Here is a 23609-nt window from a genome sequence, read left to right as displayed (position 1 = left end):
CCACAAACCAGACTGAGGTTCTCAGGCTTCTTTTCCTTCCTTTCTCCGCTTCAGCGTCTCCGAATTCCGTCACCATGGCAGACCCAGAAAATGAAGTCTTGCGAAGCACCTTTCCATCTTACGTGGCGGAGGGCGAGCGGCTGTATCTATGCGGGGAGTTCGCTAAAGCCGCCCATAGCTTCAGCAATGTGAGTCGTGCTCTGAAACTTTCAGCTACCCATCACTGAGGTCTTGATGATGCCTGGACCACCCTATTGTTTCCACTATTCCATTGTTACTGATTGATGCACCGCTGTCAAAGATAAACCCCTGTTTAGCCATTTTCTACCATTTCCCATTTGTATTCTCTCTGGTTGTTAATAACCAACCTCCGCGCTAACAGTGACCCCGTCTCCTACATTTTTGCTCAAATGTTTCGTGATTGTCCTCTTTCCTCAGTTTCCCATAACTGGCCAGGAGGTTGGCTGGGGGGCTGCTTGCAGAAGGGAAGTCTCTAGCACACAGCTGCTTATTGAAGGTGGTCAGTCAGTAAATAACATCATAAAACTTTACTGTAGTATAAATTGTTCCAACCCACCCTAAGGTGGATAACAGTTGAGCGCTGTTTTAGGATACCAGACATACTGCTAAGTGGCAAGCTTAGGGGGAGGTACAATTATTATGCCATTTTGAAGATAAGAAAGCTTTTATAGAAGTTGAGTAACATGCCTAAGATCACTGAACTAGCAGGTGGCAGAGGAGGGATTCAGACTTCAGTGCTGAGGTGCTAACCTTACCATCATACACTACTGTAGTGTCTTGCAAATAAGCTATTGGATGTTTTATTATGACTGTTTATTTTACAACAAATAGCCCACCTGTTACAAATAATGGGGTGGTAGCATAGCTGTCTAAGTGTCCCAAGACTCCTTCTAAAATCAAACTTCTCAGTTGCTGCCTAGAGTCTTTAGTCCACATCCTAAAACCAGAAATAATGGATCAGATGGACCAGCATTTAAGTTCAGGAGCCCCATCCATTCTCCTTTTTCTGGAAACTGTTTCATCTTGGAGAAGCTCAGGCAGAAAAAAACACCACAAGGGCTTATAGCTTTGGGTGAGAAGTGGTCTTTTCTAGGAAAGAAAGGCTCTTTCTGGAAAAGTAGGAAGGTCTTAGACGGAGGTGGGTACAGTCTGATGCCTCAGGAAGGACATCACACTGCAGACTATGTAATGATTTCAGACAGGAGAAGGAAGGACATAGGGACAAGGAGAAGCTTTCCTTTCCCACTTTGGGTCCAAAATCAGTTTCCTTTTGCCCAGCATTTTCATCTTAATCCCCTGAAACAATGATTCATTCTCAACAAGCTATATAAAAAGAGAGGGCATGTACAATGGGTAACACAAGTTGCAGATCATCCCAAAATCTATTTTGTTAGCCTTCAGAATGCTTGGTCTTCAAATAGTATTGTTTTTAAAATATTTATTTATTTGGCTTCGTGGGGTCTTAGTTGCAATCCATGGGATCTTCATTATGTTGTCCCTTGTTGTGTCATGGGATCTTCCGTTGTGGCACACGGATTCTCTAGTTGCATCACCTGGGCTCAGTAGTTGTGCCTCGTGGGCTTAGCTGCCATGTGGCATGTTGAATCTTAGTTCCCCAAGCAGAGATTGAACCCACCACCCCTATATTGCAAAGCTGATTCTTACCCCTTGGACCACAGAGAAGTCCCCTTCAAGTAGTATTTTGAATGTGTTGTACAACCATTTCAGGTTCATGGCTGAATTTGTTAAGCACTAAACACCCTAGGATTCTAAGTGAACTAGAGGAATCCCAAACACTGGGGAAGTTCAGTATATCCACTGGGTAGTATAGTATATTCTCACATCTCAACCAGTGGTTTCCATGATAGCTTGTGATTTGACCTTGTCCATAATAACTACCCGCAGATAACCTCGTTGACTAAGCAGAGATCAGTGTGATGCTGGTTTTAGTCTAAAATGATCCAAAGAAGACCTGTTTGCTGGCCTGTGGAGTCCCCCTGAAACTCTGGCGGAAGGGTTTGGGCTGCTGTGTCCAGTCCAGCTTCTTACCTCACCCTGCCAGCTGCCTGTTAATCTGAGTGATTCCTTCTTCAGGCTCTTCACCTTCAGAGTGGAGATAAGAACTGCTTGGTTGCCCGCTCCAAGTGCTTCCTTAAGATGGGCGAGCTGGAAAAATCCCTGGAAGATGCTGAGGCTTCACTCCAGGGTGACCCAACTTTCTGCAAGGTGACTGACTATTTGGGTGGGAGGACTACTTCTCGCTTTTCTCACTGCCACTGCCTGCAGCAACCTCTGATGGTTAAAGAGCCAGCCAGACTGCCTGGAGTTTACTGTTGTTTTCCTTCATAGATCACTTGCCTCTGCCCCTGTATCCCAACATTTGCTCTCAACCCAGGGGTCTTTACGTTCCACCACACCTGAGTCTGGGAAGGCTTTGTCTGTTCCCCTTGATTTGACTTCCTCTCATTTCAGGGGATTTTACAAAAGGCCGAGACCCTGTACACCATGGGTGACTTCGAATTTGCCTTGGTATTCTACCATCGGGGCTACAAGCTGAGGCCTGATCAGGAATTCAAAGTTGGAATTCAGAAAGCCCAGGAAGCCATCAACAACTCGGTGGGAAGTGAGTGACCATGGGGCCTATGCGCTTATTTGGGAGGTTCTTGGAATCCTTAGTTTTGGAGGGAGGCCTCAGGTACACTGGGTGAGCATCCACTACTGGGAGGACTACAGGGAGCCCCCAGCTTCGATTTGGCTGCTCCTGATTTTCTTGAAGATTAGAAACTGTCCACTGGGAGGACTAGTCTCCAGTCCACTGTCCTGAGGACTGCAGCATCTGTTCTCTTCAAAACCAGATGAATAACACCGTTTCACTCACCCCAAGCCAGAAGAGTAAGCCTCTTTTTGGCCTGGTGTCATAGTACAGAATGAGGTTCTGAGCAGGGCCTTCCCTGGCCCCTGCCTTCCTCCCTTACCACGCATGCACCAGGGGCTGGATCTCCCATCAGTTCTTTGTTTGCAGGTGGTGGTGGGGGGAGGGGGGCTTGCCACTGTGGGTGGCAGAGTGTATAAATGGAAAGGGGCCCTGGTACTCAGGGCCTGTCTTTGTTTGGAAATGTGGCCTTGGGTGAGTGGGGGTGGCTTGGCTGCTCAGAGAGAGTTGAGCCAGTTTCCACCCTCCCACCAAAGGCCAACTATTTCCACATAAAATGTGTAATAGGTTGTGCCTAAGGCCACTGCCGACCTGAGCCCCAGCTTCTGTCTTTGCAGGTCCCTCTTCTATTAAACTGGAGAACAAAGGGGATCTATCCTTCTTAAGCAAGCAGGCTGAGGTAAGGGCCTGGCTCTGACTCCACCTCCCTCAGAGGGCAGAGGCCCCACGTGCCTGAGGAGCACATGGTTCAGTGGCTCTCAGTGCCTGCGAGCGAGGAGCTCCTGCCCAGCACAGGCGGTCAGGGGGTTCTGCCCCAGCTCCCACGAGCTGTTCCCATACCAGACATCCTCCATGGTTCTCAGCACACAGAGGTCCTGGAGGGAGGGGTCTGGGATCACAGGTTCGGGGGGCCTTGGCTGGTGCTTTGGGCTCCTTTCTGAGACTCTGTGGGGGTACTGCTCCATCTTCCCAGAGTATGAGAGCCCAGCAGAAGCCTCATCCCGTGAGACAGCTCGTACACCACCCCAAGAGAGAGAGCAAGCGGAAGGGCTCGCTCAAGAGCGAGAAGATTGTCCGCCAGCTCCTGGGTGAACTCTACGTGGACAAGGAGTACCTGGAGAAGCTCCTGTTGGACGAAGGTGTCGGACACTTTGTTTGCAGCAGGGAACTCAGGGCAAAGAAAACCTGGGGTGGATGCTTAACACATGAACTAGAGGCAAAGCCTATAAAAAGATATTTGCTGACATGTTCCTCTGGACAGGTTCCACTACCGTTCTCACTTTACAGATGAGCATACTGAGGCATGGGGAGGTTACATAACTCAGTGATACAGTTCTCAGATTGGAAGCCAAGAAGTCCAGTTTCAGAACCAGTGCTCTTAAGTGCTGTGGTACCCTGGGTGGGAACACTAGAGATACGGGTTTCTTTACCACCTTGGTCCCTGAAGGGGCACCCCCCTGAGCCTTCAGTGTGTACCAAGGGCAAAGGAATCCAGCTCAGAGGTGCTCACAAGGGACTCCCAGGACTGTGGAATTAGAATGTCCTAAAATCTCATCTGGTCTAATCCCTCCTGTTACCAGTAAGGAAAGAGAGACCCTGAATGGGGAGTAACTTGTCCAAGGTGACAAGCAAGTTAGTGGTGGAGTTGACAGCAGCTCCCAGGCCTCCTAACCTCCAGTTCCACACTCTTCCCGCCGCACCACACTGGCAGGAACAAGAAATAGGAAGGTGCCTTGAAGTGAATGTCTCGTATGAACACTGGTGGTGTGAGTGTTGCCATTAGCTGTTGAGCCTGCACAGGGATCACTCTCAAATCCAAGGGCTTTTCTCCAGAACTGACTTCCCAAGGTCCTCTATAGGATTCCCCACGGGTTGCATCTCAGGGGCAACTTCACGGCTGGCCCGCCTCCTCTGTAACAGGGCTGGACACTTCCCTCTTTACAGAGGAGCTTCCAGGGAGGGAAGAGGTGGCCCACATGTTACCCAAGAGGCCTTGCAGCTTTACTCCAGCTTCTGACCTCTGCTCAGGTGATTGAAGAGAGCTCGGACATGCCCCTCTGGCTCCCAGTTTTCCCTGGCCCACTTGGCACTGAGGGACTCACTGGGCACTGGCAGCCAGGGCCAGGTTATGCATTTCTACTCTGACTACTTTGAGGACACAGCTTGAAATAAAGGAGCCCCGAGGACTAGAAGCCTCTCAGAAAGCAATCCACCAGCTGGCACTTCTGCTAGCTCATCATGTCTTGCCATGAGGGGTCTATGCCCTAACCCCTGTACCATAGGAGCGCCACAAAGGGGGGCTCTGGCTTCATCTGGTCCCAGATAGACCCCCCTCTCCCACCTAGGTGCTCTTGATTTCGTTACTGTCCCACAGTTCCAGGTAGAGGTCCCCCCAGGGACACCTTTAGTTGAGAGGAGGTGACTCCCCTCGATTCCTGTTCTAATTGGCTCCGCCCCACCCCCTTCCCCACAGATCTGATCAAAGGCACCATCAAGCGTGGCCTGACTGTGGAGGACCTCATCATGACGGGCATCAACTACCTGGACACGCGCAGTGACTTCTGGCGGCAGCAGAAGCCCATCTATGCTAGGGAGCGGGACCGGAAGTTGATGCAGGAGAAGTGGCTGCGGGACCGCAAACGCCGTCCCTCGCAGACAGCCCGCTACATCCTCAAGAGTCTGGAAGACATTGACATGTGTGGGTGGTATTCTCAGAAGGGCTGGCCCGTGGCCAGCTGGGGACAGAGCCACATGGCAGCTGGAGCCCCCTGGCTTCGCTTGGCTGGTGGATGGAATCTAGAGGCGGGGTTGGAATGCGGGCTCTTCTGTCGGCCAGGGGGAGGGTGCTCCCCGCTCTGCAACACCTCTTTCCTTTCCCAGTGCTGACTAGCGGCAGTGCTGAAGGCAGCCTTCAGAAAGCTGAAAAAGTGCTGAAGAAGGTGCTGGAATGGAACAAAGAGGAGGTGCCCAACAAGGATGAACTGGTGGGAAACCTGTACAGCTGCATAGGGAATGCCCAGATCGAGCTGGGGCAGATGGTGGCGGCCCTGCAGAGCCACAGGAAGGACCTGGAGATCGCCAAGGAGTAGTGAGTGCCTGCACGGGCTCGGAAGGCCAAGCGGCCAAGGCCCAGCTACATACTGACCTTTCGCTGGGGCTGCTGGGTCTGGGGGCTGAATCCCCGCTTTCTGCCCTGCGTGCCTGAGGTGGATACCCTGGAGTGAGGAGCCACCTCCCCAGGATAAGGGCACATCTAGACTGTCAGCTTTTTTGCCACAACGAGGGAGGGTAGAGGCCCCAAACTCAAAAAAACTCCCCGTGGTTTGGCTCTTAGGGATATTTTTATTTAAAAAAAAATACTTATTTTATTTATTTGTTTGGCTGCACCAGGTCTTAGTTGCAGCCTACAGGATCTTCAATCTCCACAGTGGCATGCAGGATCTTTTAATTGCAGCATGTGGGATCTAGTTCCCTGACCAGGGTTCGAACCTGGGCCCTCTGCATTGGAGCGTGGAGTCTTAGCCTCTGGACCAGCAGGAAAGTCCCAAGAGCTTAGGCTTCTGAGCTGTACCTCCCAGCTGCGGGGCCTTAGGCAGGGCACTTAACTAACCTCTCTCAGCCTCTGTCAAAGGGGCACAATGGTAGCCCCTACCCAGTAGGGTAGGAAGGAGAATGACATGCGAAAATTCACATAAAGATCTCAGAACAGCACTGTGTATCCCTGATGACTATTGTAACATCAGGTCTCATAGGAACCAACTCTTCCCAAGACGTGATGGCTCCCCCCAGAGGTACCATCACTTTCTGGGCACCCTGGTTCTAACCTCTGGAGTCGTTCATGACTTTGTCTTGCCCAGTTTTACTTGCCCCGCAGTTCTGAGCCCCCTCAGTCTCCCATCCTCCCATGTCCACTCAGGTCAGCCCCTGTCTCCAGGGGCTCTCACAGGTCACCTCCAGAGACTCACTACTTCTTACCTGTCAACTGTTTTCCTGCTGACAAACAGGCCTTGGCCTCTCACTGCCCGCAGGTTCAAATCAAATGGGACTTTCCTGGGCACTCAGGGCCCTCTCTGAATCCACTTCTGCACAACCCTCCAATGTCAGGCCACTCTTTGGATCAAACTGGATTTCCTGAACACACCCACCTCCTGTCCTCTCCTCAATCACCGGAACCCTATAAGCTGTTCGTCCATTTCCAGTTCATTTCTTACTGGCCTCCCACCTTGCAGAGCCAGAATCTCATGTGTTGGGCATTCCTGGTTCTAAAACAACAGCTAACTTTGGAGATAGACCTGGCTTTAATTCCTTCCTGGGGCACTTAGAAGCAGTGTGGTTTTAAGTTGCTCACTCTCTCAGTTTCCTTACCTCTAATGAAGGCATGATAATACTGCCTCATGGGGAATTTGAGGATTAAATAAGTATAGACAGTATCTAGGGCTTCTCTGGTGGCTCAGATAGTAAAGCGTCTGACTGCAATGCGGGAGACCCAGAGTTCAATCCCTGGGTTGGGAAGATACCCTGGAGAAGGAAATGGCAACCCACTCCAGTATTCTTGCCTGGAAAATCCCATGAACAGAGGACCCTGGTAGGCTGCAGTTCATGGGGTCGCAAAGAGTCGGACACAACTGAGCGACTTCACTTTCTTTCTTTCCAGACAGTATTTTGGATCCAATTTTTTCCCATGCCTTAAAGACATAAATCTTCACATCTTGCCAGCCCTCCCCTCTGAGCTCTCAGACCTGCATATCCAGCAGAGTCTGAGGCATTTCCACTTGATGTCCCATGGGAGCCCCCAGTTTGACATATCCAAAGTGGAATCCATCATCTTCCTTCAAGACTTCTTGCTCCAGGGCTCCCTTTCCGGGAGAATGGCACTGGTGGCCACACTGTCCCCAGGAAGGAGCCCAGGTGGCTTCCCAGACACCTCCCTTCCTTCGCTACCCACGCCAGCCTGCCATGTCCTGTCCATGCCTCCTCCTCCTATTGAGAGAATCTTTCCTTCTGTTCCCCTCCCACAGCTCCATCCACATCTTCCTCACTTCTTGCCTATTTCCTCTGACCTGGGTTTCCTGCCACCCAGCTGGCCCTTTGATGCAAAACAAGTCCAGCAGTGAGGTGCAGTCCCAGAGCCTGCCCCGCCCTTGCTGACCTGACCTCTCCTGATCTCTGTTGACTTGGCTGTCTCCAGGCCCTTGGGCATCCTGAACCCTGGCAACAGCACATGGCTCTGCTCCTACTCTTTTGCCAGCGCTTTCTTCATCAGCTCCCTCCTCCCCGTCCTTCATATTGTAAAGAAGTATTTTCCCCCCAGGGAAAGTCCTCCATGCGCCCAGAGTGACCTAGCAGCCCTCATCCATGCTCCCCCTCCACATGCCACATGTTTTATCTGCCCGATAGACCTTAGACTTCTCTATTCCCTTTCTCTCCCCAGGACCTGCCCCATAATGGACATGCAGTGAATATGTGCTTAGTGGCTGATTACTTAAACAGAGGTGTTCCTTCAGCAATTTTGGTTCCTTTTCAGTCTCTGTACACGGGCCTCCAGTCTCACCGCTGAGTCTCATGTGTATGCACCACATGCTTCCTCAATCAGATCAACCGCACCCCCTCCTCCAAAGACCACCATCTTTCCAGCTGTGGCTCAAATCTGACTAGTCTGAGTAGCTTCTCCAGTGACCTTAGTCAGCCCTCATTTCTTTCCCTGATTACTGTATGGATGATTTGATTGCAGGCTTTCCCCATCCTGCACACCTTAGTACACATTACTTAGTTATCTTAGTACTGTTAGGAATAAATCAACATATTTATTCACACCACAACAGAGCAGCCACTCTGGAAGAGGGAGCCAACATCAGAGCTGCAAACATGGTCCAGGAGCCCCAGAGAGGGGAGATGAGGGAGCCTCTGAGAGAAGGGGGAGATAGGACCAGGGGGTGGCCCCCCAAGGGACAGGGCAGGGGTGGGGGGTTTGGGGCGCTCCAGGTAGTGTTGGGGTGGCCAGGACCTGTGGGGAGTGGGAGGAGGGGAGGCCACGCTGAGGTAGGGAGGGCCAATAGGAGTCTGTTCTCACACCAATCCCAGAGGCGTTGTGCTTGACCCAGGACATGTGGTGCTGAGAGCAGAACTCAAATGTCTCCCCTCTCTCCAGTCTGGGGGCCACATTGAGATAATGTCCTGGCCCTTTGCAACATATTTGCTTGCGTATTTATGTACACGTACACATACATAGCATTAAAAAAGTATATATTCCTTTATGTGGCTGTGCTGGGTCTTGGTCACAGCATGCAGGATCGTTAGCTGGAGCATACAAACTCTTAGTGGCGGAATGTGGGATCTAGTTCCCCAACCAGGGATCACACCGAGGGTGCCTCCCCCGACTCCACACTGGGAGCATGCAGTCTTAGCCACTGGACCACCGGGGAAGTTTCCCCATAGGATTTTTTAAAACAGAAATGACCCATTTCTGTGGGTCTTTTTTAAAAAAAGCCTGTGTCTTGGAAAGGAACATCTCATTCTTTGAATGGCTTCAGAGAAAGGTGTTTCGGCACCCGCAATAACGTGTGTAACTGCATCCCTGGGCAGCCACTGAGGCTGCTCCCCTTTGCCAGCACACACAGAGCTCCAGTGAGACCGTAGACACACATGGGTATGTCTGTGCGTGGAGGGAGGGCTTGGTCATATTGCATGTGAGAAGGCAGCCCAGCCCTGTGAGGAGAGGGAATCGGAGCAGAGCTTCCTGCCGCTGGGGGTCAGGGGCTGAGGGGCTGGGGGACAATGGGAAGAGGGCGAGCTGGCCAGAGAAGGAGGGAATGAGGGGGATGCTGTGGGAGGGGGCTCAGGTTGGGTTTCTTGGTTTATTTGTTGGGAAGGAGATATTTTTTAAAATTTTATTTTTGGCTGCATTGGGTCTTTGTTGCTGCATGCAGGCTTTCTCTGGTTGTGGTGAGTGGGAGCTCCTCTCCAGTTGTGATGCACAGGCTTCTCCTTGCAGTGGCTGCTCCTGGTGCAGACCACAGGTCTTCGGGCATGCCGGCTTCAGTAGTTGCGGCTCACGGGCTCTAGAACTCGGGATTCGTTGCCCCACAGCTGGTGGCATCTTCCTGGACCAGGGATCAAACTTGTGTGCCTTGGATTGACAGATTCTTAACCACTGGACCACTTGGGAAGTCTCCCGCATGTTCATTTTTCATATGAATAGGGCATCGGATATTGTGCGAGCTCCTATATTCTGACTTTTTTTTCATAATCTGATTTTTTAACTTAAATGTATCAAGGACTTTTTTTTGTACACAAAATCGCACTGATTGCATTTAGATTATTTCCACTGTTTATTATTATAAGCAATACTTTAATGAGTGTTCTTGTCACATTATTATTCTGGAGGTAAATTTCTAGAAGGGGAGTTGCAGGACCAAAAGGTTGTCTTTGTAGGCTGTTGCTTGTTTGCCCTCCAGAGAGATTCTGATAATGTCCGTTCCCATGAGAGGGCCAGGGTACCTCAGCCTTGCCAGCCTGGGCATTGTCCCTCCAACTGGCCCGTCTTTACCTTCTTTCTAGTTTCCATAGCGCCTAGAATGGCCTTGTCTTGCTTCTTCCCTACAGCGATCTTCCTGATGCCAAGTCCAGAGCCTTGGACAACATTGGCAGGGTTTTTGCCAGAGTCGGGAAATTCCAACAAGCCATTGACACGTGAGTGACCCAGGACCACCCCCTCCCTACTCAAGGGCCAGGACATCCCAACCTCTCCCTGGACTCCCGGCCTGGGGCAGGATGTGAGGCAAAGAGGCATCGGAAGACCCAAATTTGGCTCCTGGCTGTGCTAGGCGACCAGGAGAAAGCCACTTTGTAAACTCTGGGGCTCATCAGCTATAATAATTAGTAGAATAGAATCAGCATTTTCTCCTAATTTCCTGTTGACAAGCGTCGGGACACTTGTTTTTAGGCGTGTGCATTATCGAGCCTCTCCCCTGGACGTTCTCATTCTACAAGTCTGGGTTGGAGCTCAGGAATCTGATTTTAACAAGTTCTCCAGGCAACCCTCACCTCTGGCCAAGTTCATGACTGGGTGGACCATTGACTTCTGGGAGTTCTTTGGAGGTTATTCTGTGATTCTCTGCAGTCACATGGGGTCACTGGAAATGGAGCCTGAGCTCCCTAGAGACCTTAACTGATGGACTTTTGATGTCCAACCCTGGGGCTGGTGACGTGCTCCAGTGGGGTGATTCAGCCCTTGGGAGACTTAGGGGCGGGCTTGACTGCAGAGAGAAATTGTCCTTCGGGTATTTGTTGCTTGACTAGAACAGACTTGTTGACCAAAGCCTGGTGCTCCAGGTTATTTGGTTTCCCCAGTGGCCCCTGGTGCCTGTGTGCCAAAAGACAGAGGCATGTGAGCATTCACCTACCCATTCATGTCTTTTCATAATACAATGTTTTATAGTAAATATGTGCTTAATGTGGGGCTTCCCTGGTGGCTGAGCTGGTAAAGAATCTGCCGGCAATGTGGGAGACCTGGGTTCGATCCCTGGGTTGGAAAGATCCCATGGAGGATGGAAAGGCTATCCACTCCAGTATTCTGGCCTAGAGAATTCCATGGACTGTATAGTCCTTGGGGTCGCAAAGAGTCAGATGTGCTTAACCTTAAAATATTCATTTGGAAAATATAGAAAATTAGATGAGGAAGTCTTCAGTCCCACCACCCAAAGACAAGTGCTCATTTGGATTTTCCTCTGACTTTTATTGATATTTTGGTTTTTCATCCCAATCTTTTTTATTGTGTTGATTTTCTTTTAAATGTGCTTAATCATATTCTTAAAGGTTATGTGTGGGCCTCCCTGGTGGCTCATATGGTAAAGTGTCTGCCTGCAATGAGGGAGACCTGGGTTCGATCCCTGGATCAGGAAGATCCCCTGGAGAAGGAAATGGCAACCCACTCCAGTATTCTTGCCTGGAAAATTCCATGGATGGAGGAGCCTGGTAGGCTACAGTCCTTGGGTTTGCAAAGAGTTGGACACGACTGAGCAACTTCACTTTGACTTTCAAAGGTTATGGAGTTATTTCAAGTGCTATTTTACAAGCATTATTTTCAGCTGTGGTATCAAAGCCAATTCTATAGACGCACCAAAATAACCCTGGTAGTTTAAAAAATCTGATAGTGCTTGTTAGCTCCACTCCTGCACCTAGAAGAGCTGGTAGTTGGAGGACAGTTTTTCTTCTGCCACCAGTAGGAAGCCCAGCCTCCTAAGTCCGAGTGCAGGGCCTGAGTGGAGGAAGCTAATCCCAGTTCTTGGTGTCCCCAGGTGGGAGGAGAAGATCCCTCTGGCCAAAACCACCCTGGAGAAGACCTGGCTATTCCATGAGATTGGCCGCTGCTACCTAGAGCTAGACCAGGCCTGGGAGGCCCAGAACTACGGTGAGAAGTCCCAACAGTGCGCCGAAGAAGAAGGGGACATGGAATGGCAGCTGAATGCCAGCGTCCTGGTGGCACAGGCACAAGGTACAGATGCCCTTCCCAGCCCTCAGCCCCTGCCGTCACGCCCGCGCTGAACTTTCCATCCTGATGGGTCCGACAAATTCTGATTCTGAGAGTGGGGATAAACTCCTGCGTTTTGACCAGTGTGTATAGTGCCTACCTTAAGCTACACTCAGTTAGGGCTTGGGAGACCCTGAGAACTGCCCTACCCTTGAGGAACTCAGCTGAGCTGCATGCAGACCGGCACAGTGTCACGTCCTCATCAAAACAGCTCCACTCCTCTTGGCTCAGTAGCCTTTATCCGTGTATTCTCGCTTTAATCACTCTGCAAGCCAGTGCTGAGGGTACTGTCCTCCTTTTATAGGCTGGGAAACGGAAACTCTGAGGGGTGCCGCAGATTGCCCCAGGTCTCGAGAGGGCACTTTTTTAGGGGGCTGGAAAAGTTCTGAAGCTGAGTTGTGGTGTTCATTGCACAAGTCTATAAATTTTCTAGAAATCATTGAATTGTATACTTACAAAGGGGTGCATTTTATACTGAGTGAATCATATCTCAATAAAGTTAATGGGCTTGTTAATAAAACAGCAAGGAATGGGGTGAGGAGGAACAGATAGAACAGGATTGGCAAGGTTTGGGCAATTTTTTTAAACTTTTATATTGGAATATAGTTGATTTACAATGTTGTGTGAGCTTTAGGTGAGCAGCAAAGTGATTCATTTATGTATATACATATATCTATTCTTTTTAAGATTCTTTTCCCATGTAGGTTATTACAGAGTATTGAGTGGAATTCCCTGTGCTGTGCAGTAGATCCCTATTGATTATCTATTTTATATATAGTAGTATATTAATATATATGTTAATCCCAACCTCCTAATTTATCCCTCCCCACCTTTTCCCCTCTGATAAGTTTGTGTTCTAAGTCTGAGTGTTTCTGTTTTGTAAATAAGTTCATGTGTATCATTTTTTTAGATTCCACATAGAAGTGACATCATATGATATTTGAATCTAGGTGATGAATAATGGGGATTCATGATACTATTCCTTTGGCTTTTCTGTATATTTGAAATATTTCACAATACAAGTTTAAAAGGAGAAATAGCTCTAGGCCATAGTAACAAGGAAGCCGTGGAGCTGGGTCTCCTGTTCACAGTTTCGGACTTGCCCTGCCTTGGGCACACGGCTGACCCCAGAGACGGGGTAAGCGTGACAGGCACTCTGATCATGGGTCTCATCACTCATTCACTTACTCACATCATTAATGCTTTCCTGGCACCTTCTAGGCACCAAAGCTGGGCAAAGTAGGAAGCAAAATTGATAACTGTTCCTGTCCTCCTATCTGAGGAGTAACTATTTTTTAATATTTATTTGGCTGCACTGGGTTTTAGTTGCAATGCATGGGATCTTCACTGTGTCACACGGATCTTTCACAGCTGGGTACTCTTTTGTGGTGTGTGGGCTCGTGGGCTTAGCTGTTCTGAGACATGTGGATCTTAGTTCGATGGCCAGGGATCGAACCCTCGTCCCATGCATTGCAAGGCGGATTCTTAACCACTGGATCACCAGGGAAGTCCCTGAGGAGTAACTTTAAAGCAGAATCATTAAGAACACAAAAGCACCAGTTGTTCCAAGTTCTGAAGGAAGAACTTTTCAGCCAAAGGAACCGCATTTAGGGAGGTGGGCAAGAGTTTGGCTGATTTAAGAAACTGATGGAGACCAGTGTCGAGCTTCTAGGGGCCAGGAAAGTCTGGAGGAGGGAGGCTGGTGAAGGGCCAGATCCACAGGGCCTCTCAGGCCTCCTTACACATCGTGGATTCTTTCCTAAAAACATAGAGGAAAAAACCACTTGAAAGCTTTAAACTGGGGAAAATGTGATTACTGTGCCTTTTCCTAGAACCTTTTCTGTTTCTGTGATGAGTTTTTTTGTGTGTGTGTTTTGGCTGCACCGCAACAAGGCTTGTAGGATCCTAGTTCCTGAGCAGATATTGAACCCGGGCCCTGGCAGTGGAAGCGTGAAGCCCTAACCACTGGACCACCAGGGAATTCCTGTCCCTCGTGAGGTCTTGTTAGGCTCTGAGGGCCTCTGGAGAAGCAGGCCACTCACTCCCGGCCTCAATTTCCATGCTGTACGGTAGAAAAGTCCAGTCCAACGCAGCAGCCAAAGAGCCCCTGGGTTGTAGAGGCAGCCTGGCCAGGCGGGCAGATCTTGGGCTCTGTAGGGATAAGTATAGTATGTATGCTGGAGAAGGAAATGGCAACCCACTCCAGTATTGTCGCCTGGAGAATCCCATGGACGGAGGAGCCTGGGAGCGCTACAGTCCGTGGGGTCACAAAGAGTCGGACACGACTGACGCGTCTTAGCACGTATAGTATGTATGTATCTTCTTCATAGTGTGAAGACATGAGGTAATGGCTACGCATGTAAGCACTTAGAATAGGAACCAGCATATAGCAAGCTCTCCAGAAATACTCATTTCTTCCTTCCTCCCCATCAGCTTCCCATAAGTGTTTCCAACAGTGGTAAGAAACAATTAGTCCCTGGAAAAGCCAACAAAAATATGGATATACATGTGTGGATTTGTGGATGCACAGAGTGAGGAAAATAAGAGGAAAAGGGGCCCCAGAATGGAGATAATTTCAGGTTATAGATTCAGTTGAAAACAAATAGAATGGTCTTTAATGCTTCACTCACTTGAGTGTCATGACTCCTATTCTGACCTACCATGTCAGAATGACATAGCAGTTTATTCATGGTGGCCTCTGAGGCATTACTGTGAGTTTTCTTCTTTTCAAATGTGTATTTGAAAAAGAAGTGTATGTTGACGCCACAGACTTTTAAAACTATGTTAGAATCGCTTTTCAAATATAATTGCCTTTTGCAATTTGACTTATGAATCCAAGGCCCTTCTTTCCCCAGGAATCCTACAGCAGTTTGTGGGAGAGGGGTAGATCTTGGGCTGCTAGTTATAAGAGGAAGCAGTGGAGGCACTTCCCTGGCGGTCCAGTGGCTAGGACGCCACACCCCCAACGTAGGGCGCTCGGGTTTGATCCCTGGTCGGGAAACTAGATCCTGCATGCCACAACTGAAACCCAGCGCAGCCAAGTTAATTAATTTTTTTTAAAAAGCGGAAGCAGTGGTGTGTAAAGAGAGTGAAGTGTGGGGTTCCCAGCCCTGGCAGGGGAGCACTTTTCTCCTTCCTTCCTGAAATTAAGGTTTTTCCAAGGGCAGTCAGTTCATAGCCCTCATCCCTGACCCAGTGCTAACTGGTCAGGTGAGTGCCCTGGGGCGGGTGGGGGGCTGCTTCCTTCCTGGGTTCAGATTGTTCCAACGTGGGCAGTGATGTCCCAGCCGCTGGCTCATGAAGGGTCACATCCAGTCCTGCCAGATTGTGTTTGGTGTCCACAGTGTTCTTTACAAATCTGAGTAAACATTAAAAAAAAAAAAAAAAGATGTCTTCTCCTGGAACCATTTAAAAATGGGGTATAGTGGGAATTCCTAATAATGTAATTTTATGGCCTTGAGAAATTTCACAGAAATAGCACTGGGAAAAACAGCATATATTAAGAAACTATATTGATGATTATTTTTCATGTCTTTCTTAGAATTATAGCCTTGTTACAAACCCCAGGGCCAGACCCAGAAGGGATTATGACTGGGATCATAAAAGCATAGACCTTGAAATACCGGGTCAGCGTCAGCCATGAGCGCGGCCTGCACACTTGCTAATTGTTCCCGAGACCAGCCCAGAAGGGAATGGACTGGGATAAACACAAGAAGATCTGGACTATGTCAGTGTAGTCCATGATATTTAGCAGGATGTGATTCATATGGCATGTGTCTTGAGAAAGATAAGATCTGAGAAAGTCCTGTGGTCTGTAGTTAGGAATAAAATCCGGATTCAGAGTGGACTCTGCACCTCAGTCCAATAGAGGCTGCAGGTCCCTCGACCCATTGCACCAGATTTCACATTCTGTCTTCATTCTCGTCGCTCGCTCCCAGACCATTAGGGCAACAATGGGGCAGGATGGAGTTGTCCCCCTGGAGACGCATGATGTGGGCACAGACCCCTTCCCTCACTGACTCTTGGCACCTGAGATCCAAGGCTCCGGTGCCCAGGTTCTGTTCCCTAGTGGTGAGGTGGCCCAGGAAACGTCTGGAAAGGGTGGTTCTAGGCAGCTGCTCCTGAGGGCCCCTGGTACCCTGATACTGTACCCTGAATACGTACACTGATACTATGTCACCATCCTCCTGCCTCCCTTGCGCCCTTCAGTGAAGCTGAGGGACTTCGAATCGGCCGTGAACAACTTTGAGAAGGCCCTGGAGAGAGCGAAGCTGGTCCATAACAATGAGGCGCAGCAGGCCATCATCAATGTGAGCCTCTCTCTCTGGGGGTGGGGTGAGGCAGGCCCTGGGACCCTCAGCCCCAGATGTTTATTTCCCCTCAACCGCAGAGCACCTGCTAGGCAGGGCAGTGGCTTTCCAGTGTTTGTTGTTGCCATCAGTTTATATAGCAACCCAACCAATACACATGCTGTTAACTTTGTTGTTTTGGCCACACTGCACAGCAACTTAAGGGATCTTAGTTCTCCAACCAGGGATCGAACCCACACCCACTGCAGTAGAAGTCAGCATCCCAACTACTGGACTGCCAGGGAATTCCCCTCAATACACATAGTTTTATTTGAAAAAACAGAGGAAAAATAGCAAGTTTTACAAAACATATTTACCTTTATTATGTACATTGATATTTCTTACTCTATTTTCTTTTTTCTTTCCATTCCTTGTCTTTAATGCTGGCTGAGACCCTCTAAACTGACTTTAGGACTTGCGCTTGGAAAAGTGCAGCCCCCACAGAAGATAATAGGAAAGCAGTGTGATGGCCTCACTCACCAGTCCAGACTTGCGCTGCTCAGTCAGGCAGCCACTAGCCACCTGCAGTGTTTAGAGTAAATGGAGTTAGAAGTAAACGAACGTTGCAGTTCAGTTTCTCAGTCACACCAGCCACGTTTCAAGTGATCAGTTGCCACGTGAGGCCTCTGGGTATCACACAGTGCAGATCTAGAGTCTTTCCGGCACTGCACCAAGGGTGACGACGTGGCCCCGGCCCTCGGGAAGCTGAAAAGAGTCCCTCATTCCTGACTGGCGCGGCAGGGACTAGGGAACTCAGACTGAGAACTCCAGCGGGCAGGCCGAGCTGGGCCTTACCCCTCATGGAGGCAGAGGTTTCGAGGTCACCTTGGAGGCTGGGCAGGATTTTGAAAGTAGGAGACAGAAGTGCCCATCAAGCCAAATAGACGCACAGCCCTAAATGGCTCCTCCAGAGACCTAGTCCCTGGCCTCTCACCCCCTGATTGGCATCTCCAGGCAGGAAAGCATACCAAGGGGCAGAATGCACTGCCCAAGAGCATCCAAGCCTGGCGATCCGGGGCCTGTAGACATTCCCTGAGTGTCTAGTGGTGTTCCACACAGGGCAAGTCACAGGGAGGGCTGCAAGAGAGCAGCGTTGCCCTCAAGATACAGCACAGGCTGAGTTCCCAGGCCCTCGCTGTCCTGCAGAGGCCGCGGAAGCCCCTCTGAAGGCAGGCCAGCCCCCAGTCCCACCCCCACCCACGGTGTGCTGCTGAGTCCCCTCCATGGCTTGCTGCCTGGCTGCAGGCTAAGGGGCTTGCCTTGTCTCCTTTAATTTGGCTGAAGCTTTAGGAATCAGTAGACAGACGCAACCCCTCAAAACATGCCTGAGTCTGAGGGAAATGAGTTCGAGTCACCCCCAGCAGTGTATCTCTCATACCACTTACCGTGGGGAGTTCCAAGTCCATAGGATCCGTGAACCTCAGGCAGGAGTAGTCAGAGGAGCCAGGAGGAAGGGGACGGGGGGCAGGGTTGGGCCTTGGGTGGGGAAAGGACAGGTCCTACAGTGTTAAGAGAGTTCACTGATACTCCTCTCACCCACAGGCCTTGGATGATGCCAACAAGGGCATCATTGAAGAGCTGAAGAAAACCAACTACAGGGAGATACTCAAAGAAAAGAAGGAGAAAGGTGAGTTTTGGAGCTGGAAGACGGCAACTTCAGAAACCTGCCTCTGCTCTCCTTCCAGTGGTCCTCACCACGCTTCCTGCTGCTCCTTCAGTTGGGCTTGGTGCTGCCCACTGAGCATGCTGATTTCAGTGCCTCCAGCAGCCGTTCCCGAGGCAGGAGGGGGACCCCTCAGCCTGGGGTCAGATCCCATGCTTTCTGCCCTATTTCTTCAATACTTCTGTATTTTTAAAAAAGATGTATTCGTTTACTGTATTATTTATTTTACTTTCTCGCTGTGGTGGGTCTTTGTTGCTGCACACAGGCTTTCTCTAGTTCACCGGGGACTACTCTCTAGTTGCGGTGCTCGGTGGTAGCTTCTCTTGTTTTGGAGCGCAGGCTCTAAGTGCACGGGTTTCCGTAATTGCAGTACGTGGACTCAGTAGTTGGGGTGCCTGGGCTTAGTTGCTCTGAGGCATGTGAGATCTTCCCAGACCAGGGGTTGAACCTCTGTCCCCTGCATTGGCAGGTGGATTCTTAACCACTGGACCACCAGGGAAGTCCAATACTCCCATATTTCTTCAATTCATCAAATATTTGTCAAGCGCTTGTCACCTGCCAGGGAAGTGTGAGATTCTGGGGGTAACAGAAGCTCGGCCCCTGCCCTGGAGGAACCCACAGCCCAGTGGGAAAGCCAGGCACCTGAGTCTCCTGAGCAGGGGGCCGCGCTCTGCTGTGAGAGCCTGGGCAGGGCGCTCCCAGTTCTCTGGGGTGATAGGGAACACTTTCAAGAGGAAGAATCTTCGGCTTCAGGCTCCAGAAGATGCCCAGGCGTTTTCACGGTGCGAGGTGAAAGGCTGAGGGCGTTTCAGGCAGGAAACAGGAGCAAACACGGAAGCAGAACGAAAGTAGCTTACACTGTGGGGGCTCTTACCGCTGGCCACACTGGGTTAACATCAGCCAGAATGATCTCACTAGATCCTCACTGCCGGGAGGCGGAGGCACTGCTTAGGGAGGAGGGCACTGGAGCCTGAGCGATCGGCTCAGTCACTCAGCAGTCGGACTGGGAGCCACACTCACTCCCACTGGGGGCAGCTGCTCTTCAGGGTCAGCACTGAGCAGGGCAGGGTCAGGACAGGGGGCTCGAGGGCCGGCTGAGGTGCAGAGGTGACAGGACTGTGCCGGTCTAGCCTTACCACGTTCTTTCTCCCAAGAGTTCCAGGGAGTGAAGAGGCCTTTGATCCTCACCCCCACGCCCCAGGCACTAGCTATCTGACTGGCCCCCATGAAAGGAGTGAGGGAAGAGGAAGTGGCTGGGACTCCAGGCCCCAAGGAGTCGGCAGGGATGGGGGCCGGGCCCCAGAGTGGTGGGGGTGATAAGACAAGCTGATCTCCACTCAGGGCTTCCTGCCTGCCCAGGCGCTCTTTTAAGCTTTATACATACTGACTCATCGGATCCCTCCTGGAGCCCTATGAAATAAGTGTTGTTGTTTAGTCGCTCAGTCGTGTCTGACTCTTTGTGACCTCATGGACTAGAGCCCGCCAGGCTCCTCTGTCCATGGGATTTTCCAGGCAAGAATACTGGAGTAGATTGCCATTTCCTTCTCCAGGGAATCGTCCTGATCCAGAGATCAAACCCACATCCCATGCATTGGCTGCTGCTAAGTCGCTTCAGTCGTGTCCGACTCTGTGCGACCCCATAGACAGCAGCCCACCAGGCTCCCCCGCCCCTGGGATTCTCCAGGCAAGAACACTGGAGTGGGTTGCCATTTCCTTCTCCAATGCGTGAAAGTGAAAAGTGAAAGTGAAGTCGCTCAGTCGTGTCCGACTCTTCGCGACCCCATGGACTGCAGCCTACCAGGCTCCTCCGCCCATGGGATTTTCCAGGCAAGAGTACTGGAGTGGGGTGCCATTGCATTGGCAGGTGGATTCTTTAATGCTGTGCCACCTGGGAAGCCCAAAATAAGTATGACATGCTTGATTTTACAGTTGAGGACGCAGGGCCAAGGGGTTAAAGTCCCACAGTGGTTTCTGGTCTTGGACAGCCTGGCTCTGGAACCCATGGTTTTACCATGGTTCTACATATACTATTTCTGTCACCCCCAGCCCATCCTGTGGGCCCTCCCTCCAGCCACACTGAAGTGAAGGGGAGCTAGGGCTGGGGCTCCCTCGGGGCTTCTGGGAGGACAGAGCTCCTTCCGGGCACCAAGGCTGAAGCCCTCTCAGATCCCAGCACTGCAGCGGCAATCTGGGTGTGGAGTTTCTGGGCACCTGAGCAGTCAGATGATGGCCTTTTATTACCCAGCGCCTGAACGTGGTGGCTGGATCCCCTCAGAGATCTGATTCTGTCTCCACATGCCGTTGGAGCCGCTGTCAGAAGCCACAGAAGCAATAATGTCAGGGGATGCAGCAGGTGCTCCAAGCATTCTCCATCCTTGGCTGACAGCACACTGGGAAAGGCATCCTGAAAACTTGAGGAAGGCCCCCAAAGGCATAGGCAGCTGCTGGGCACTTCCCTTCCTGGACAGCAGGTGGCAGCATTGCATGTGTCTTCACAGCCAACAGCAGCCTTTGCTGGCTCTGAATCCAGAGTCCCTGTTGGCATCTTAGAAACCAGAACTTCCAGGAAGAGTGTGGAGGAGACTCAAGAGGAGATTGGTTAAAAAAAAAAAAAATAGGAGATTGGTAACTTTTCTCTAATAGCTGGTAAAAACAAGGAGCAAGGATCCCTTGGGTTGTAACATTGCCCTGCATCTGAACTTCCAGCACAATTTGCACCGTACAGGGGAACCTCCCAACAAATGGTGAGTGTGCTCCCCAGGGACAAAGAGAAATGCAGGATGAAGATGCCAGAGGAGAAGCCTCTGTCTTTTCCCAGCACCTGAGCTAGTTCTTACAGGGAAAAAGAAAATGTGGGCTGGGGGGGGACTGTCCTGGGTTCAAATCTTGGCTTTGCCAATTATATTCAGTGTGACGTCGTGTGTGATTTCCCCTTTCTCAGTCTCAGGCCTCTCAGGACAGATTTTCACCTCTCTTCTCTCCTTTCTCCTGTTTTTCAGAAAACGCCACTATGCTGGATGGTCAAACACGGACAGCAAAGGAGAAGGAAACGAGGAAAACAAAAGATGAACCTGAGAAGGTGATGAAGCAGTGGGTGCAGGAGCAAACGGAGAAACAGCTCGAAGGTGTCTTGTCTAAGGAAACTTTGGGGGTCACAGCTAGGCAACCAGAACAGAGGCAGAGAGAAGACCCAGAAAAAGCCTCATGGAGAAAAGAATTGGGCGCGAAGGAGAGAGGTCCAGGAGACACTGCCAAAGGACAGTTTGGAGAAGCAGGTAGGACAGAACAGAACAGAGAAGAAACCAGAGAAATTTACAGGAGGCCTTCAGAACTGGATCAAAACCTTTCAGATGAATCAAGCCCAAGGGAATCAGAAGGACTAGAGAAGAGACTTTCAAAAACTGACGGAGGAGCGTTGGAAGCACTGGGGAAAACGGAATCAGGAGAAATAAAAGAAATGGAAATAACGGAAAATTCTGAAAAAATAGAAAAAGATGAAAAGGAAGATGAACCCATTGAGTAGGCATTAGGATCAGTAGGTTGGTGTTCACAGGGACCATGGAGGTCTTACTAAACTGGACATTCAAGCTGAGATTTGTGTCTAATGTGGACTGGGTCCCACAGGTCACCCTGTCTCTTTCTATTACTGTTTTCCCTTTAAATGTGTATCTTTGACTTTTACAAACCCCGAGTCTGTCATTTTGCCTCCTTATCGCCACCCATTCTCAGAAGAGCCTTAGAGAATGAATGCGTGGGCATGGGGGTCCCACTTGCTGAGCAGAACTCTGACATTCTGACTAGGGGAGAAACACGGAGACCCCCTCCCCAAACGAGGCCTGACCCACAGTGTCAACAAAGTGTGAAGTGTGGTCCTCTCCCCCAGACCCTGTGTTTCAGGGGAGGAAGAAACAGGTGAACTCCAAGGAACTCAAAAAGCCTAAAGTGGGGAGGAAAGAGAAAGGCTTGGGAACAGAGGTGTGGCTGCCCGGCTGCTGACCATTGGCTCATCTTGCTGAGTACCACTGTGTTCAGGGTACTGTGGGAGGCTTTCTGGAAGAAATAAGGATGGGACAACCTCAGCCATCACACAGCAAGGGAGACCTACTTGTAAACCCTGAAGCCTTGAAAACAGAATGAAGTGCCTGCTGGCACTGGTGGGGCTCTTGGAGCTCAGGGGGAGAAGGAAGATGTCTGGCAGAGAACAGGGAGCAGCTGGGGGGAGGAGTTGCCTCGGGACCCACCTGTGCCACCCTGGGGGCCTGCGTACAGTCGAGTAAATCAAGCTCCCCAAACTTGCTTCATCCTCTGTATAATGAGTACCTGGCTCGGGGCACAACCCTGGTACACAGGAACCTCTCGAAAACCCACCTGAGCTTCCAGTGGTTTCATAGAGGGGCGGCTGAGCAGCTGCCCCAGAGGAGGAGTTAAGAATTTCACTGCTTTATCCATTTAACCCCTTGGCCATTGCCATCCTAGTTCCAGCTCCATAGTTCCTAGGAGGGTTGGGCTTGGCTGGGGCAGAGGCTGACTTTGGGCCTGCCAGACTAGGGAGAGGCAAGTGAGGCATTTCAGCTGCAACTTTTAAGGAACATAGGGTCAAAAAACTCAGTAAGCAAGAGAAACAGTATTTTAACACAATATTGCAAAAACAACAAAAAAAAATTTGCAAAACTCTGAGAAATTGAATATTTCCTGCCACATCAGTAGACAAGGATGCCACAGTCATCAGCGATGGCAGCCACCATGGAAGGTGAGCTGGTGAGCCCCAAGGGAGCACGGAAAGGAGACTACCTGCAATCTAGCAAAAATCAAAGTACTCCCTAAGGTTGAGCCCTGAGGAAAGGAAGCTCAGGATATGAAAAACGCTGGACACAGGCTCCAGATAGCTGAGGTGCATATTAAAGGAATGAGTTCAGTGAGCCCACACTCTTGCATCTTCCCATACATAGAAAAGCTCTAAATTCCTTAACTTGGGATATCTGGTTTTCTTTAACAATAATCTTTTCCACATTCAGATTACCTGCCCTTTGTTGGAAAACTTCTATATAATGCAGCTCCTACTCTCGCCTCCTCAGAGCAGTTTTCTCAGGGTTACTTGAGATGCTATCTCCCTGGCTTGAAATCCTAAAAATTCCCGCGGAATAAAACATAACTCTCAACTTTCAGGTTGTGAATATTTTTTAAATCAACAGCCTGATGATGAGTAAAATATCAAAATTTTAAAGACAGAATTCGCACTCGCACAATCTTGCCTAAAATCTAATCTCTACACTGGGCCAGGGAGAGGGGGGCTGCCTGCTTGCCTCTTTACCGAGTTCATCATTACCGGGGTGCAAGAAAAAGAGGCCAAACCCCCGCTCCCCAGCTCCCATACCCGCCCCTACACAGGCGCCT

The 23609-nt window shown here is 50.2% G+C and overlaps 1 protein-coding gene across 1 annotated transcript; it reads left to right on the top strand.

Annotated features, from left to right (window-relative positions):
• ODAD4 (outer dynein arm docking complex subunit 4) lies at positions 1–23366 on the top strand. The gene is made up of 12 exons (XM_055579909.1): positions 1–188; positions 2116–2247; positions 2494–2644; positions 3292–3353; positions 3648–3813; positions 5148–5372; positions 5555–5762; positions 10277–10363; positions 11971–12167; positions 16413–16513; positions 18095–18179; positions 21215–23366. The coding sequence occupies exons 1-12, from the start codon at positions 75–77 to the stop codon at positions 21736–21738; spliced, it is 2052 nt and encodes a 683-aa protein (XP_055435884.1). The 5' UTR covers positions 1–74; the 3' UTR covers positions 21739–23366.
• The last annotated feature ends 243 nt before the right edge of the window (positions 23367–23609 follow it).

The sequence above is a fragment of the Bubalus kerabau genome, chromosome 4 (genome assembly GCF_029407905.1).
Source record: "Bubalus kerabau isolate K-KA32 ecotype Philippines breed swamp buffalo chromosome 4, PCC_UOA_SB_1v2, whole genome shotgun sequence".
NCBI classification, from domain to species: Eukaryota; Metazoa; Chordata; class Mammalia; order Artiodactyla; family Bovidae; genus Bubalus; species Bubalus kerabau.
This window is presented reverse-complemented; position numbering and strand designations above follow the sequence as displayed.

What these genes read in the sequence shown, in the direction of transcription:
- ODAD4 (XM_055579909.1), top strand. Translation starts at nt 75, where the DNA reads ATGGCAGACCCAGAAAATGAAGTCTTGCGAAGCACCTTTCCATCTTAC. An exon ending in GTGACCCAACTTTCTGCAAG is followed by an intron (nt 2,248 to 2,493) that starts GTGACTGACTAT and finishes CTCTCATTTCAG; the next exon opens with GGGATTTTACAAAAGGCCGA. An exon ending in CGCAGCAGGCCATCATCAAT is followed by an intron (nt 16,514 to 18,094) that starts GTGAGCCTCTCT and finishes TCTCACCCACAG; the next exon opens with GCCTTGGATGATGCCAACAA.